This window comes from Vicugna pacos, chromosome 10, assembly GCF_048564905.1.
Source record: "Vicugna pacos chromosome 10, VicPac4, whole genome shotgun sequence".
NCBI classification, from domain to species: Eukaryota; Metazoa; Chordata; class Mammalia; order Artiodactyla; family Camelidae; genus Vicugna; species Vicugna pacos.
The window spans coordinates 62,250,979-62,264,142 of NC_132996.1; the positions used below are offsets into that span (position 1 = coordinate 62,250,979).

General features: G+C 38.4%; 2 protein-coding genes across 2 annotated transcripts; both read left to right on the forward strand.

Moving 5' to 3' along the window:
• Positions 1 to 3,482: 3,482 nt before the first annotated feature.
• LOC102542907 (olfactory receptor 5L2-like) lies at positions 3,483 to 4,417 on the forward strand. The gene is given in 2 exon segments (XM_015247769.3): positions 3,483 to 4,260; positions 4,263 to 4,417. Coding segments are annotated over 2 exon segments (933 nt in total).
• A 6,316-nt stretch (positions 4,418 to 10,733) lies between these two features.
• On the forward strand, positions 10,734 to 11,712 carry LOC102540521 (olfactory receptor 5D16-like). Its single transcript, XM_006214034.2, has one exon. The coding sequence runs from the start codon at positions 10,734 to 10,736 to the stop codon at positions 11,676 to 11,678; it is 945 nt and encodes a 314-aa protein (XP_006214096.2). The 3' UTR covers positions 11,679 to 11,712.
• Positions 11,713 to 13,164: the final 1,452 nt, after the last annotated feature.

Here is a 13,164-nt window from a genome sequence, read left to right on the forward strand (position 1 = left end):
AGATGAAGTGTGATGAGTGCCGGCCCAGCCTGCATTCCGTGCTATTTTTCTGCCTTTTACCATCAACCCTTTGTGATGTTTTTCTGACCATAACGTCTGAATCCTTCTCAACTACACTCCTCCCTTTAAAACAAAGTTGCCCTAAGTGTTGAATGCTGATTGCCTATGCGACCATATTAAAAACAAAGTGAAGTCTAGGTAGTCATTAGCATCAGCACCTATTTAATCTGGCAAATTAGAAATACCAGCTTTCTCCAATATTAATGACCCATTTTGCTCAAATAACTTATACACTCTTCACCTCCTCTCTAGTCAATGTATCTTGATACATTCTTCCCATTTCTACTTTTTGACAGATGAAAATACTGAGAATTTTTCATCATAATGAAAGTAAAGGAGAATAGAAACTGTCAGAAATTGTGCTGTAACTGTAATGACACACAGATCTTCAAGCCAGTTTCTCGCAATAATCTTTCATTACTTTTTTAAGTCAGGCATTAAGGAAGATTAGATTGCCTTCCAATTTTACTGAAGGCCAAAGTTTTGAAGATTGTATCTTTTAAAAGAATTTGTTACCCGATGTGTCAGATTGCTTTGGCAGAAGTCTGGTGGGACTTCGGATCCTACGACCTCCGGGAAGGAGTTTTGAGGATAAGCCAGGCAAAGTTTATAAGACATATTCATGTATTTCATAATGTGTGATCTCTGGTTCACAAAACAGTGTTTGGATGCAGGTGCAATGCTCTGCAATTCATCATGAACTCTGGAAGGACTTAAAACATGTACCAAGTCAGAATAGGTTTTTCCTCTGTTTATATCACACCAAAGTCATTCACTGAGTCCCCAGATGACGTTGTTTTGTTTGTATCTTGTTGATATCCCAAAGGGGTTATTGATTGGTTTTGGAAGCAAGGGATATGAGCTCCAGGGATGCACACACATAAAATCATGGAGCCCATCACGTTTTCCATCATAGCATCTTCAAGAACAGAGGAAGCAATGTCTACCCCACAGGTCAGTTGGCTGGACTACACTCTGGTTTGGGGAGATTGGACTGAATATTTCCTGGGATGTGGAAGCTTGTTTGTTGTTTCTCATGGGAGTAGTTTATTATAGCCACGTAGAAGAGAAGGAGGAACTGTAAAGGAAGACAGTGGTATTAGGTATATTTTTAAAAGTCTGTTTTTAGCCATCTCTTAGAGAGTGTTTTAAGAAATGCCGTGTTTGGGGTACCCCTATAAAAGCAGTTTCCCTTTGTGTATTGAGAAAATATCTCAGTGAGAAACCAAACAATTTCATCTGCAGAAACAAATATCTTCTAACAGCTAGTAGTGTAGGAGGGGAAAGAGTGTAACAAATCAGAAAAAAATGCTTGATTTCTCTTCCCTCCCCTACTTCTCCCCTCTCACATGGACTCCATCCGTGGAACCTGGTCAAGACAGGATGGAGCTTCTCCTGACAGTCACTCTGACGCTGAGTGGTAGTGAGGGGTCCTCACAGACACATGAACCACCCCTGAAGCAGAACGGAGAGGACTTACTTTGACCTTGTGCCAAAGGGACTTTGTGATGTCCCTCCATGGCGGATTTCTCAGTCTTGGCACTATTGACATTTCGGGCCAGACCACATTTTGGTATTTGCGTTGTTGTGAGTACGTGTGCAGAGTTGAGGTGGCGGGTGGGGAGCGGGTGACGCTGTGACGTGCCTTGTTCAGGGCTTAGCAGCAGCATCCCTCGTCTCTATGCACCAGATGTCAGTTGCACCCCTCTGTATTGTCAGAACCAGCAGTGCCTCCAGACATTGCCACATGTCCCGTGGGGATCACAGTTACTCTTGGTTAAAAACCACTTCTCTGTAAGTGAGCAGCAGCCTGATTTTTCGTCTTTAGACTTAAAAACAGGAATAGGCTTTCAAAGTTTTGTATTATTTTGTACTCAGAAAAAGACAACTGACTTTTACTGGCCTTTGAAGGGAATAGAAACACATCATCAAAATAATGATTTGTTTTTAAGCTGAAATTTCTTAATTCACGTATCCTTTACCTCTTTGAAATCATTTGAAGAATGAGGCAAATATCTGGTTGTGTTGGGTTTTAGTCCAGATTTTCTTTCCTCCAGAAATAACCAACTTATGTCTCTTAATCATTTTATAGTTACCAAGGGTCAGGAGAGAGAATAAATGAGCATGTTTTTACCTTCTGTAGGCATTTTCTACATGTCAAAGGTTTTGTGTGTATCCCTCCTTTATTTAAAGAAAAAAAATCAATCACACCACCCCATAACACTTATGTTTTGTGAGAATTGCTTTTTTTAAGTTATTGGTATAAAATATTTATGTTTCATGGATGTTGTGAGGATTAAACATACACTGTAACTTATGTATACATATCCAATATTCTATCTTAGCAATCTGGATTTCTGTTTTTTTTTTTAGCTTGCCATTTTATCATAGTCATTTTACAGGTCATTAAAAGTTCTTCAAAATGCTGCATAATTTGCTTTTTCAAAGGTCAAATTAATACTTTTATTATTTTATCAACATACATGAGAAGTTTTTTATTATATATGTATGCCATAACTTTAACTATTTCCCTGTGGTTTGACACTTTATTTTGAAGGTTTGCTGTCATAAATAATGCTGCAATGTAACAGCAAGCATTCCTATTAATTACATATCCACAATTTTGATTAGTTCCTCAAATAGATTTAAAAGGATGAATTAATTTGTCAAATAGGTCTTTATAAGGCTTCAAAGTCACAGAAAGTTTAGATCTGAGTAACAGTTTCCTGAACAATGACCAACATTGTACAGCATAATTAACAAAATCATTATACTAATTTTATAGAAAAAATGCTAATATAGAGCATAAAACCTACCTTCTCAATCTGAAGTATACTGATAAAAATGAACACTTACAGGTTAACAATTGTAAATAAGCATAAAAATTCACTTCAATTCGGCAGAGAAAAAAAAAAATTTCTTATGTAGTATTTTAAACAATTATTTCCTGGGACTCCAAAATTTCTGTAACTGATTAGAGTCTGCTAGTAAAAAGGAATTTAAAATTAATTTTAAATTAAATTAAATTAATTAATTAATCAATAAATTAATTAAACTTAATTAATTAAAATTAATTAAATTTTAAAATTAATTAAATTTTAAAATTAAAATTAATTTTAAAAACTATGGCTAATTAAATTTGATGTCTTTCTTCTGATTCAATTCCAAGCTCTAAATTATGTAAAACTAGTTTAAGGAGTCACATGGGCTCTAATGAGGGTGAATGCTTTTGTAGGACCTGAGAATTAAACTGTAAGCTCTATGAATTTGTGTGCCAGCAACATCTTATTTCTTTGCTGAAAAAAAAATGAACTATTCCACTTATTCTCATATCTTCTTTAGGAGAGAGTCACAACTGGATTTAGGATGATATAATGGAGAATAACTATTAATATTTTTTCCAGCCCTGATAAAGTGCAGACATGGGGAAGGAAAACTGCACCACTGTGACCAAGTTCATTCTCCTCGGGTTCTCTGATGCCCCTGACTTGAGAGTCTTCCTCTTCCTGGTGTTTCTTGTCATCTACGGAGTCACGGTTTGGGGCAACCTGGGCATGATTGCGCTGATTCATGTCAGCCCTCGGCTCCACACCCCCATGTACTTTTTCCTCAGCCACTTGTCCTTTGTGGATTTCTGTTACTCCACCGTCATTGTGCCAAAGATGCTAGACAGTATCTTCAAGGAAGACAAAACCATTTCCTTCCTGGGATGTGCTGTGCAATTCTACTTGTTTTGCACGTGTGGGGTAATCGAGGTCATCCTGCTGGCTGTGATGGCCTATGACCGCTTTGTGGCCATCTGTGACCCTCTGCTGTACATGGTGACCATGTCCCGAAGCCTCTGTGTGGAGCTGGTGTCTTGCTGCTACCTCTGTGGGACTGTGTGTTCTCTGATTCACTTGGGTTTAGCTCTTAAGGTCCCATCCTACAGATCAAATGTGATTAACCACTTCTTCTGTGATCTACCCCCGCTTTTATCTCTTGCCTGCTCTGATGTCACTGTGAATCAATTGCTGCTATACGTTGTGGCCACTTTCAATGAGATCATCACCATCGTGATCATCCTCACCTCCTACTTGTTTATTCTCATCACCATCCTGAGGATGCCCTCTGCAGAGGGCAGGTCCAAAGCCTTTTCCACCTGTGTCTCCCACCTCGCAGCCATCATTGTCTTGCAGGGAACAATCCTTTTCATTTATTGCTGCCCCGGTCTGGCAGCAGTAGGGATGCTGACAAAGTGGCCACGGTGTTCTACACTGTGGTGATTCCCATGCTGAACCCCCTGATCTATAGTCTGAGGAATAAGGACATGAAGGAAGCCCTCAGAAAAGTGGTGAACTCCACAATACTTTCCTAGAGAACAGTTTTCTAGCAGAACTCAGAGCCCCAAAGTGGAGGCTGGTGGAAGGGTGAACTGATGGGCTGCACTGTTGGAAAGGGGAGAACAGCTAAGAAGTTAATAGTTACGAGTGAGGTTTTTTTTGGCTTGCTTATCTTTGCTTCCTCAATTTACAAGTTTAGGATTGAATATATCTCAAAATGTGCAATCTAATACTTTCCTTTTATTCAATCTAAAATGTTTTAAGTAGAACCGGTTAGTGTATTATGAAAGCACACCTGTTTAATTTGCTGTAAAACCTTCATGAGCTTAATGAAGAATTTGCAAGAATCACATTTTTTTTAGTATCCATTGTGGGGACAGTGACTCATTTCAAAGCTGAATATCTGTTATTTTACAATGAAAAACACACCTTTACCAGTTTATACACAGAATGAGATTTCCTCTTTATTGTTTATTTCTTGGTTCCTTTATTGTCTGTTTTCCAAATTTTATTCATTTATATTATTACTTAGTGGAGGTGCTGGGGATCGAACCTGGGACCTTGTGCATGCCTCTACTGCTGACCTGTACCCATCCTACTTTTATTATTTTTTGTCATCATTGTAGTCTCCAGTGTTTTTAGAACTTCATATATTATCACATCTGAAAAATAGAGACATTAATAATAATTATTTCACAGAAATTTTAGGAAAATTAAATAGCAGGTCATGTGCAAGTAGCTTGGAATAATCCTGGTACATAATTAGTCCTCTATCTCTGTGTGTGTGTATGTGTGTATGTTGTGTGTATGTGTGTATTTGTGTGTCTGTGTGCATGTGTGTGCATACAGGTGTATCCTGTTTCTTGATCTCCATGTCCCGTCTCTGAATTCTTTCTGCCATGGCACAGGAACCTAGTCTCCCTGGTAACAGATACAATTCAAACTTTGTGACGTTTGTAAACCAAATGCAACAGACTGTGGTGGTCACCCTTTAAGATCTACCTAAGTAAAATTCCATGGAATTCATGTAAATGGATCTAATCATTTCTCTACAATTTCTGAAATAACAATTCTTATATTTCCCTTGGCTGCTTTCAGTCTTAGTAACTAAGATAGTGACTGATCAGGACTCTGCAGGGCCTTCCCAGGGGAGACCCCCTCCTTCATACTCTCTGCTTTATGTTCTCTCTGGAACTCCAGGGTAATAGTGTCAGATGCACATTTCCTGAGTCATTTTACACATGTGAAAATCCCCCACCAAATGGCGGATGTTAACTACTTCATAACCACAAGCACATGGCCCCTTGGAGCCTACAGGTTGATGATATTAACCCCCATGACACAGCCCGGTTAACCTCACCATCAACCAATCAGAGAATCGTGCACAAGCAGATCACATGGCCTGGGACACTGGTTCCCTCCCCCGGCTTTTAAAAATGCTTTTCTGAAACCCTTTGGGGAGTTCAGGGTTTTAAGCATGAGTCACCCTTTCTCCTTGTACAGGGATCTTAAAATGCAATAAATGCTGCACCCTTCTTCACCACAACCCTCTCAGTAGGTTGGCTTCACTGCACGTGGGCAATCAGGCTCAAGTTTTTTTCCATAACTAAGATGATACTTTTCTGGGCAGCTTGTTCCAAAAGGAATTTTTGGCATCAAAAATGAATTATCTTTGCAGTTGGTGACTTTGGTGATGAGATAGAATGGAAAAGGTAATTCAGAATTTCCGAAGTGGGTGAGGGAGAGGCGTACATTACTACCATGGAGATGCAGATAAAGTGTTAAACTCTTTCTGCGCTTTCCATCTTGATCAAATAAAATGATATATTCCAAGCACATAAATCAGCAAGGAAACGTGATAACCACATCCCACTGTGGCTCAAGCAATAATTAAAAAAAAAGATGATTCACATAAATTATGACTTTCAAAGAAGAATGACTTTGATCTGGAGGAGGTAGAAAAAGTCTAATGGAAGGGCTCATGCCTCAGCAGTGTTTTGTGAGTAGACAAAACAAGTGGTAAACTGAGGGTGCCTAGGCTGATGAGATCTTGCATCAATGTGCAGATCTGTGAGGTAGCATATATCCATTAACAGAAAGAGATGTAAATACAGATATACATATGGAAACAGTGATATTTAGAGGCTGAAAGTTGTACAGAAAGTGGAGGTAGATAAGTCCAGCAGAGAAAGCCTTGGAGGATATTTTTAGAAAGTGGGTAATGCACCTGTCAGTGTCTGTGACTCATTCACATTTACAACCTGACTTGGTCATTGTAGCTTTCATGTATTTATTTTAATTTAGTTTATACGTATTTAACGTATTTATTTTTGTAATGGGGGATACATTCCCATGATCTACTTCTTTTTCCTCTGCCCTGTGATGAATACCTAATACATATATACTTCTAGACATATCTTATACATATTCAAACATGTATCTAAAGGAAGGCTGATTTACCGTGTAAAGACTTATTTTAGTGACAGTGTAGCAGATATAAGAGGGTGAATCTATAGACTTAAAGGCCATTTGGGAGCTTACAGAACAGTGCAAGTGTAAAATAACAAAAAAATATGATCTAAAGAAATGTCAGTGATGATAGAGAAGACAGAACGAATAGTTTTGTGGAAATGTGATGTTTCAGGGGCTACAGAGCCCTGGATGAAAGCTTTATAATAAAGTGGATGTAAAGATGAGATCATGCTATGAACAGTATATAATATATTTGCTTATCAGGTATCCAGAATGTTTGCAATAATTTTAGAAACTCTAATATACCAGTTCTAGCCAGATGTAGCTACTTCTGGGGACCAAATTCGCCTTTGCGGTCCTATCATCGACATACATGATGAGATGCTTTGCCAGTAACACCCGTGGTGGGACCATGACAAAGTAGCTGAGGTCCTGAGGGCAGGATCTTCCCACTCTTCAGTGTGGTTAGTGTAACCAGGAGCAGTTATGCCTTACAGAGGTCAAGAGCATAGTAGAAACTTAAGAAATAGTTGTTAAAAAAGAAATTCTGCATGATCTCACTTGTATGTGCAATCTAAAACAGTCAGACTCTTAGGAACAGAAAGCAGAATGGTGGTTGTCAGGGCTGGGAGGAGGGGGAATGGAGAGACATTGGTCAAGGGGTAGAAAGTTGCAGTTACACAGAATGAATAAATTCTGAACATCAATGTACAACAGTGTCACTATAACAACACTGTATTGGGTTCGTGAAACTTGCTAAGAGGGTAGAACTTAAGGGTCCTCATCAGAAAACAAAAACAAATGAAAATAAAAAGGTAACATGTGAAGTGATGGATGTTAAGTAGCTTGACTGTAGTGATTATGTCACAATGTATATGTATATCAGAACATCAAATTGTATGCCTTAAATACATATAATTTTTATTTGCCAATTATACCTCAATAAATCTAAAAAACAATTCAGACAGAATAAACAATATACCAAAAAATTCTGCTGTGTAATAAAGATGATTTCTGCCCTGACTTGCATTATACAAAATATGTTGGTGTCTATGGTAATGATCACGGAGCATGGAGAGAAGGAGGCATTTGAACTTTTATTAATGTTCATATAAAATGTTTCTAAGGTTGCTGTTTGCATTCATTCAGATTTTCCAAGAAAACTGAATTCTATCAGAGAACAATCATTAATTTTAATTGCTTGTTTTGAGGCCTTTGAAGAAGGCAGGCAATTTTCTCTAGGGTCCTGAAGTCAGTGGGAGTGGAAACAGGCATAAATACGAATTCAGCCTCTCCCTCAAACCAGCGAGCCCTCCAGAGGCCAGAGGGGGGCTGCCTTTTCCACCAGCAGGTTTGTTATTTTTGTCTGAGAAAATATACATGTTCTTTAGCGTGTAAGCTATCTAGAAGATACCTTGGGCTCAGTCATTGTGTCATGAGAAAAATCACTTCGGGCAAATTTTGAGCCACTGCAAACATTGTCTTTAGAAGAGGAAGCCCACACTTTCTACAGTTTTGTAGAAAGGGCCTGACTTAGCTAAGCTCCTTCATGGCTGTGTCCTGAACAAGTGTTTCCTGGGGGTGGGGGCAGAAGGACCCTAAGAGTTCTCAGGTGTATGTCTTTCTGCATCTGGAGAATTTTGGACAATAGGCAGGTATTTAAATAAAATTGAGTTAAAAGGAATACAATGAACCTCCTGGAGAAATAGAATTAACAGGATGAGCTCTAAATAAGATTTCAAAGCATGGGGAAAAAATATGGGCTCACAAGAGCGAAAAGAATTAAAGGGAAGAGATTATTAGAAGCTTTTTAGACACCATGTTTCCCAGATTCAAGGATAATGCAAATTGTTTAGTTCATTTAATAGCATCGTTTGGGAAATGAGAAGCAGTTTTAAGTCAGACAGAAGAAACTTTAAAACCTTCCAGAATCAAGTAGATAAGACTGTAGCTCTCAACTACATGCATATATTGACCCGCCTCCCCAACAGGGACATTTGACAATTTCCTGAGACACTTGATTGTCACGATGGAGGGACGAGGGGTGGGAGTGGTACTGCCATCTAGTGGACAGAGGCCAGAGATGCTGCTATACATGGTAAGATGCCCTGAGTGGTTAGTTCCCCATAAAAAGAATAATCCAGCACAAGGTATTGAGGTTGAGAGACTCTGAAAAATATCACTGATAAAGATTTTTATAATATTGAGAGCTGACTAGGAAGTACTGCCTTCTGATTGATCCTTAAATTCTTGGGTATCTGAACCCACAGGGCCATCAAGGACTCTCAGTGTTGTATAGAACCATCACCTTTTAGAGATCGAATGGTCAAAACTGTCTGGTTCTAGGGTTGTAGAAACAGAGAGGACATTACCAGAAATATCAGCCTGAGAAAGAAGTCTTCATTATAAAGGCAGGTTTTATGACTGAAAGAATTCCTTGTATGTGTGACTTACAGGACTAACGGAAAGTTCCAAGTGGGATGTGTTGTTCACCGTAGCACTCTGAATTCTTCCAGATACAGGGTTGCCATTTTGAGCAAGCAAAAATACAGAATTTTAAGTTTAATTTGAACTCTTGATAAGCAACGAATAATTTTTTGGTATCAGTGTCTCCATATAATAGTTGAGATATACTTATAGCAAAAATTCATTATCTGTGTGACAGTCAGATGTTCCTACGCTTCCTGTCTGGGCACCAGTTTGAAAAGTCCCACCATTCTCTCTGTAGTAAGAACTCCTGTATCATAAATGTCCTCAGAGTGTGGAGAATCTTAATTCCATTCAGTCTTTTGAAAGGTAATAGAGGCACAGGTTGAGTATCCTGGGTATCTTAAGGAAAGAAAAGAGAAGGGCCTAGAAAAAGCAAGTGTCACTACTTAAGGGTTTTAACCACACTTATTCCTCAACAGGGGTGTTTTTCTAACATCCATTTTCTGTGCTTCATCTTGACACAGACCTTCAGAACATCTCTGTGACCCTCAACGCATTCGATGGAGTAAATTTCATAGTTTCATAGTATAAAGTGTGTCTTTAAAGTGGCCAAAAGAATTAGCAAAATGAAGGCTGAAAATGTGATCTTTACAAAGTAAAAATGCTAATGTCTCAATCTGTACTGTGGATCGGAGCCCGGTGTGGAGAGAAGGGTACACGACTGGGAATTTAGGAATCTTGGTTCTAGTTGTCGGCTGATCACCCAGTATCTACATTATTGGGCAAGTCATGGCTTCTTCAGATTTCTCTTTGCTCATCTGTAGAAAAAAGCAGTTCAATAGAGATTATTTATTTAAATATATAGACTAATATTTACTTTGCTATCTGGCCTATTCAACCAAAAAGAAGTATGACGGTTAAAGTGCTAAACTGATAAAATACGGGTATAGGTAAGTGTACAGATTACTCTTTCTTTATGTCACGAATATGCACATATTTTATATAGAAGTTAGTTATGATTATAGAAGTTATTTCAGATGCTTCCACTTTACATTAGTAACTTAGGACTTACTGAAAGTTATTTCATTTTGCAGAATTCATGATGTTCAGTGAGATGAGAATGTCTTACATGAGGGTTTGATTACAGGTTGCCATTTAAATTGCTCAAGTTCATAATTATTACATTTGTATGCCTTTAACGTTATATTTCAGCACAGGAGCAGCATTTGTATAATGTTGAGAAAGTAAAATTAACTAGCAATTCTTTCCTAAAACTTTAGATATTCCAGCCTTCGATGCTGAACACCTACAAGGATTATAACATGGGTTTATTTTATCTCACTTTATATCCCTTCTGAATGGAGCATAGGTAAGCATGCTTCGTGTGTCAGTCACTCTCCATAATATATTATTTCCAAGACTGATTTTCAGGTCCTGCCATCAGGAAACATGTTTCTGGCCAAAAGAAATGTAACTGCTGGGACCACATTCATCCTCTTGGGTTTCTCAGATTACCCAGAACTGCAGGTCCCCCTCTTCTTGGTATTTCTGGCCATCTACAGCTTCAGTGTGGTAGGGAATCTTGGCATGATTGTGATCATCAAAGTTAACCCCAAACTGCACACCCCCATGTACTTTTTTCTCAGCCACCTTTCCTTTGTGGATTTCTGCTATTCCTCCATCATTGCTCCCAAGATGCTGGTGAACCTACTTGCAGAAGACAGAACTATTTCATTTTCAGGATGTATGGGGCAATTCTTTTTCTTTTGCACCTTTGTGGTGACTGAATTAATTCTATTTGCTGTGATGGCCTATGACCGCTTCGTGGCCATTTGCAACCCTCTGCTCTACACGGTCGCCATGTCCCAGAAGCTCTGTGCCATGCTGGTGGTGGTATCATATGCCTGGGGAGTGGCCTGCTCCTTGACACTCACATATTCTGCTATCAGATTATCTTTTCGAGGTTTCAACACAATCAATCACTTCTTCTGTGAGCTCTCCTCCCTGCTCTCCCTCTCTTGTTCTGATCCGTATCTCAGCCAGCTGCTTCTTTGCACTGTTGCCACCTTTAACGAGGTGATTACACTGCTCATCATTCTCACGTCTTACGTGTTCATTGTTGCCGCCACCCTGAAGATGCATTCAGCTCGTGGGCACTGCAAAGTCTTCTCCACCTGTGCCTCCCACCTGACGGCCATCACCATCTTCCACGGCACCATCCTCTTCCTCTACTGTGTGCCCAACTCCAAAAACTCCAGGCACACAGTCAAAGTGGCGTCAGTGTTTTACACCGTGGTCATCCCCATGTTGAATCCCCTGATCTACAGCCTGAGAAATAAGGATGTCAAGGATACAGTCAGCAAAATAATGAAAATGAAATTGTTTCCATATTGAAGGCATGTACCAGTAAATATTTATTTCAGTTATTTCAGAACACTTTTCTGATTTGGAATGAAACATGTATCCAGAGTTCATTTTAAAAATCACTTTAGATTTTGAAAAACAGAGCCCATTTGCAATGGAAAGGATATGAGTTTTCAATCAGGAGACTGTATCTGGCTCTGATTGAATAAACCAGAGAAGACTGATTGTTCTGACTTGGTCTTTATCTACAAAAATAATGTAAAATGATTTAGTCCATACAATGGTTTGTAGAGCAAAAAAAAAAAAAAAAAAGTAAGCAACGCACCAGGCTCATTGTGTATTTGTAGTAAATTCTAGTTCTGTTGTCCTTTCTTCCCTGATAACTAATAGGTGGTAACTGGTAACAAATTTAGTAAATTAGATGAGAGGAAAAGATACATTCTCACTTTCAAGATCCTCCTAAGCCAGTGATGCTAGTAAGTATCCCAACAGAGCTGGCAAGGAGACGTTGCTCAGAGCCATTTGTGGACATTAGAGGTCTTGCCTGATAACTCCATGCATCTTGTCTTTGGCCTTGAAGGATAGGGAAGCTTTTAATAGAAAAAGAAGAGAAAGACACAGATCTTACCTCAGAGTGAAGAACATGAATGTTCAAGGCTCAGTGATTCTACAAATATTCTGAGCTACTATTTATGTCATGTGTGTACGAAGTATCTTGTTAGGTGCTTGAAGGAATGAAACTTTGCATGAGTTGTAGCTACCATTCTGCATTATTCTGGAAAAGAGTTTCAGTGTCAAGGATGAAAGGATTTACAAGAGGCTCACTTGTCTGAGGGCTGAGAACAAGAAGATAATTCGTTCATTTTATATGTTTCTGCTTCCTGTTTCTCACCAACCGATCAGCCTAAATATAATAAATTCATATGGCAGCTCGACCCAGGTTTTTAATCTCAGTTGTCTGTATCAGGACCCCCTAGAAGCCCCTATAAAATAATTGAGTAGGTTTGTTATAAGAATTCAGAGTTAACTGCTTTCCTTGGACTTGAATGTTGCTTTAAACTAACTCTAATTTTTAAGTATAATCTATACGTACAAATAATTAAACCTAGTTTGTTGTGTATAGTAGGGAGGATTAAATTTTCCTCTAATCACTGTAATATTTATTATGACAGCCTCATTGATACAAGAATCTAATTTGAAAATTTTATTGCATTATATTTATCTATTCTTTCAGCTCTCCTATCATCAGTTTTGCTTGAATTACTTATAACATCTGTTTTCTGTTCTATGCTCTGTGTCTGAATGAAATTCCAAATATTGTGAGAAAAATACCAAGAGAAGAAATTATTGCTGTTTTGTGAAGGTAAAATGAAAACTGGAGAACAATTTTATATTACTTCACTGAAGTAATTTGAAATGGTTATACTGTTTCAGACTTACGATGATGAATTAATATAACCCTTTTTTCTGGTTAACATTTAGAAAAGTGGTGATAACCAACATTGTTTTACATAGT

Bases quoted from the DNA above. Each gene is read 5' to 3' on its own strand.
- LOC102540521 (XM_006214034.2), top strand. From the start codon at position 10,734: ATGTTTCTGGCCAAAAGAAATGTAACTGCTGGGACCACATTCATCCTC.